Here is a 4,707-nt window from a genome sequence, read left to right on the forward strand (position 1 = left end):
TATATATATATATATATATATATATGTTCAAAAAAGAAAAACGACATAAAAACAACAAAAAACAACAACGCAAGGACGTGATACAGATATTGTGTTAGTGGATGCTCAGAAACACACACACACACGACGGGCTTCTTTTCAGTTTCCGTCTACCAAATCCACTCACAAGCCTCTGGTCGACTTGAAGCTATAGTAGAAATACTTGCCCAAGGTGCCATGCAGTGGGATAGAATCTTTAAAAAAAGAAACATTTTTACTGTAGTCAATGTGATACGTTAATATAGATTTACAAATGCGCCGGGATCGGTATGGTTGGAACGTCACTTATGTACATGTCTACTTCGATTACAAATGACCTGTGATTAAATATAAGTAACATATACAGCATATGCACACGTGAATACATATTTATTGTACACTCTCGAATTCTGTAACTTACTTGTTTCTGATACTGGACTGCAGCCATGCTGGAGCACCGCGTTGAAATGTTTAGTCCGCCCCAATACTTTTTTTTTTTTTCATTCTGCTACCTATTCTATTGATCTCTTGTGCCGAACCGCTAGGTGAGTTACGGAGGACGTAAATAAGCTAACACCGGTTGTCAAGTGATAGTAGAGGACAAACACGGACACACAATCACAGTTGTGTGTGTGTGTGTAGAACGAGCTTGCTCTCAGTTTCCGCCTACCAAATTCATTCAGAAAGCGTTGATCGGCTCTAAGTCATAGTAGAAAATGCTTTGTAGTGAGACTGAACCCAAACCCTTGTGGCTGCAAAGCAAGTTTCTGAACAGTTATGCCACTCTCTATCTTTCTCCCATATATATATATGTATATGTGTGTACACACACACACCATGGCATACAAACTACAATGGTTACCATTATGTACATATTTCTGTGGATTCCTGGGCCGTCTTAGAGACAAATCAATGCACAAGGTTCTATAGTATTTATTTACTGATAGCGAACCACAGCATACATTGTCAGAATTGTGCTCCTGGACCCGTGAGGCTCCTGGGCAACTTCCCAGTGTGCCCATGCCTTACCACGGCAGTGATGGATGTCATACTATATATATATATATATATATATATATAATGGATATTAGCGTCAAAGCTCTCTTTTAAATTTAAAACTTTGGATATATAACCAAGGAGAACGATCCTTAAGGAGTCTACTTTAGACTTCTTGCGGTGAAATCTCTTGCTGTATTGGTAACGATTACATGTTTTTCTATAAACATATATATATATATATATATATATATATATATACTCTGATGGCTACTGGAGTATCGATGCGACTGTTACTACCGTGGTATCAACACAAGAGTCGTGAACCATGATGGAGCTGTGGTTACTCAGCCTAGTAATTGGACTGTAGTCAATAATGCATTTATGTATATGTAGCTTGGTCTTTTTTCTTCTGTTTGGAGCAGGTGAGGTGGGGGTGTTTCAACTGTATGGATTGTCCCTTTGTCTCTGGTTGCAAGTGACGAATCCAACACTCACCATGGCTTAAGAAGCGTTCAAGCAAACCAGCTGGATTTGCTTCAAACAATGTACAAAGCTAAATCCAGATTCCACAATATGCGAACTTGGAAAAACTAGTAAAATAGGTTCAAAAGTTGCTCATGGTTTGAGGGTATTTTGATAGATTTTTTTCCTTTTGTTTTGAAAAAAATCTGAATCTTTTCGGTTGGAGCCAAATTGTTCGTTCATTTAAAATAACCTGTACGTTTTAAACGGGCTGTACGTGAACGAAACAGCACCAATGAACATCACACTTGATCAGACATTATAATAGCTGTGGGTAACAACACACACATACAGGTGTGAATATTGATATGAACATAGAGCTGTAGGGATAACAAAGCACACAAATATGAGTACACAGTTCAATCATATACAAAGGGAGGAGCAGTTAGCAGTGCACACACAGCAGTGGGTGTTAATACGCACAGAACTTTTTGTGCCAACTCAGATAAGCTGAAAAACACTCACGCACGCCCGCTCGTACATCGCTGGCGGATACCAAACACGCACGAGACACTGAGTAGAAATACAGATACAACTATAAACACCAATGATATTGCTTCTGTATGCTAGGATGTGTTACTCATGTCTGAAGTGGTTTTTCCAACCACCTCTGTATGTTCTGCTTTATCTTTGCTTTCATTTTCCTTTTTGTTTTTTTGTTTTTTTTTTTCACGAACGAACTTTGAAAAGTTTGTAATTATGATTACCAATCAGTTTTTGCCCTATAGGTTTTTGTTCTTTTTGTATTTTTAATTGTTTGTCCAGTTCTTAGTACCATTTGGCTTTGACAATATCGTCTGCGATTTTCAGCATTTCTTTTCTAGTTTTTCTTTCTACTTTCCGACACTCACCCATTTTCTATTTTTATTCACTAACTGTTTCTATTTCTGTCGGTTAGTCCTGTAACTTCTTTTCGAGCTTTTAACCCGGCTGTTTCTTCTGGTATTTTGTTTGAAGTTTCTTTGAAATAGGCTTATATACTCTGTCTATGCCGGGACTTCTCAAAGTGATCTATATAGACCTTTAGCTTTTTCTCTTTGTGGGAATAAATAAAGTTCGAGGGTTCACAGGGATTAGATTTACTAGCTTGCATTTAAAAATCCCTTTATAACAGAACAAAATTCACTGAGTAATATATAATAGTTACCAGATATTGTCACACCTTGGAGAATGTCTGATCAAGTGTGATGTCCATTGGTGCTGTTTCGTTCACGCACAGCCCGTTTAAAACGTACAGGTTATTTTAAATGAACGAACAATTTGGCTCCAACCGAAAAAAATCCAGATTTTTTTCAAAATAGAATGAAAAAAATCTATCAAAATACACTCAAACCTTGAGCAACTTTTGAACCTATTTTACTAGTTTTTTCCAAGTTCGCATAGTGTGGAATCTAAGTTTAGCTTCGTACATTATTTACTAAGCTAACAGAGTAGCACTCCAAACGTAGAATGTGGTGATGTCCGACTCAAACTCACTAACCTGCAATTTAATCTTCATGATCTTTTCAATGTTTACCAAACCCATCTACCTTGTTCAAAACTAATTCAAGCATTAGAAAAGCGTTTGTATTTTGAGTTTACTGATCTTTTTTCTTGTTAATTAAGCACTAGTACATCTGTTATGTTTTCTCATTGAATATTCGATGATTTTTTTTTTTTTTTTTGTTTAAGGTGAATGGAAATTAAATTTTGTAACAAAACATTTGAGAAATACTGGTCTACGGCCAATCGTCTCAAACTAACACTAAGATGCGAAAGTGAGCCTTGTATGTATTTCAAATTTTGAACTACGTTTTTATCTGCAACTTTGTTCACATTATATCGTTGTATGTATGTATTAGTACAGTTGGACAGTGACGGACTCCGCCGGGTTTTAAAAGGGCGCCCAAGGCATGTTGTATGCCACGACGGCGCGTTTGGTTCTCCATCAAGAGTTGAAAGACCCATAATTCATTATCGCCTTCTGCTGGACGATCATAATACGCCCTGAAAATATCTAGGACACCTAAGAACATGAAACTTCCAGTCACGATGTATTATCATTACTAGGCTATATGTATTTCACTATTTCCCCTCTTATGTATGCATTGAATATTTCAATTTTGTTCGTGTAAACACCTATAATTCATTATACATACGCACACATTATATATATATATATATATATATATATATGAGATCCCTACATTTTACTGCTGGTGTCCGCCCACCTCCCGTGCAGGCTGTCAATCATCTGTCAAGCCCGACTTTATGGCGCCACTCCACCCTATCTACGTCACCATCAATCACCGAACGCTTTTATAGCTAATGTATTTGTTCAACACTGCAAACAGTCAGTTGAAACTGGCTGCTCTGCAATCTCTCTCCCACTATCTCTCTCTTTCTCATTCTCTCTGACTCTCTCTTTCTCTCTCGCTACTCTTTCTCACTTTTTCTCTTTCTCTACATCCTTTTGCCTTACGCACACACACACACACACACACACAAACACAAACACATACACACACACACTTTATGCCTCTCTCTATTCCAGTATTATTATCTTCCCTTTTTCTCCCTCCATCCCCCCTCTATCTTTCTCTATTTTTCTCTTGCTCACATACTCTCACTTGCTCATGCTTCTCTCTTTCTACTCTCTCTCCTCTTTCTACTCTCTCTCTCTCTCCTCTGTCTACTCTCTCTACCCCGTGGTTCTTCTCTTATTCTCTCTCTCTCTTTACCTCCCCTTTCTGTTTTATCCCCCACCTCCTTTGCTCTCTCATTCGCTCTTCTGTCTTCTCTTTTCGTTTACTCACCTTTTCTCTCTCTCTATCACTTTCAATTGTTTTTGTCTTTCTCTGTCTTTCTCTCTCCTAATTGTTCTTCCTTTCTCCATGTCCCTCCCTCCTCTGCTTCATTATCACTCTCGCTGTCTTTCTTTAGCTCTTTCACCCTCATTTACTCTGCTCTGTCTTCTAATTCTCTCTCTCTCTCTCTCTCTCTCTTCATTTGTTTGTGCTTCTTTTCTTTCTCTAAATCTCCTTTGCTCCTCGACTTCTCTTCCATCTCTCTCTCTCTCTTTCTCTCTCTCCATTTGCTTCTTTTCTTTCACTGAATCTTGTTTACTCCTTTACCTCTCTATCCTCTTCTATTCTCTCTCTCTCTCTCTCTCTCTCTCTCTCTCTCTCT

The 4,707-nt window shown here is 38.0% G+C and overlaps 1 protein-coding gene across 3 annotated transcripts in view; it reads left to right on the top strand.

The window, feature by feature from the left end:
- Positions 1-4,707, top strand: part of LOC106877926 (uncharacterized) — a 441,127-nt gene that overhangs the window by 29,981 nt on the left and 406,439 nt on the right. Inside the window, exon 2 of one of the 3 annotated variants that reach the window (XM_052968723.1) lies at positions 3,211-3,305. The exons of the other annotated variants lie outside the window; for them this stretch is intronic. Within the exon in view, the coding sequence (XP_052824683.1) occupies positions 3,215-3,305 (91 nt within the window). The 5' untranslated portion in view covers positions 3,211-3,214. The remainder of the gene's footprint in view (positions 1-3,210; positions 3,306-4,707) is intronic. 3 annotated transcript variants of the gene reach the window in all.

The sequence above is a fragment of the Octopus bimaculoides genome, chromosome 6 (assembly GCF_001194135.2).
Source record: "Octopus bimaculoides isolate UCB-OBI-ISO-001 chromosome 6, ASM119413v2, whole genome shotgun sequence".
NCBI lineage: Eukaryota > Metazoa > Mollusca > Cephalopoda > Octopoda > Octopodidae > Octopus > Octopus bimaculoides.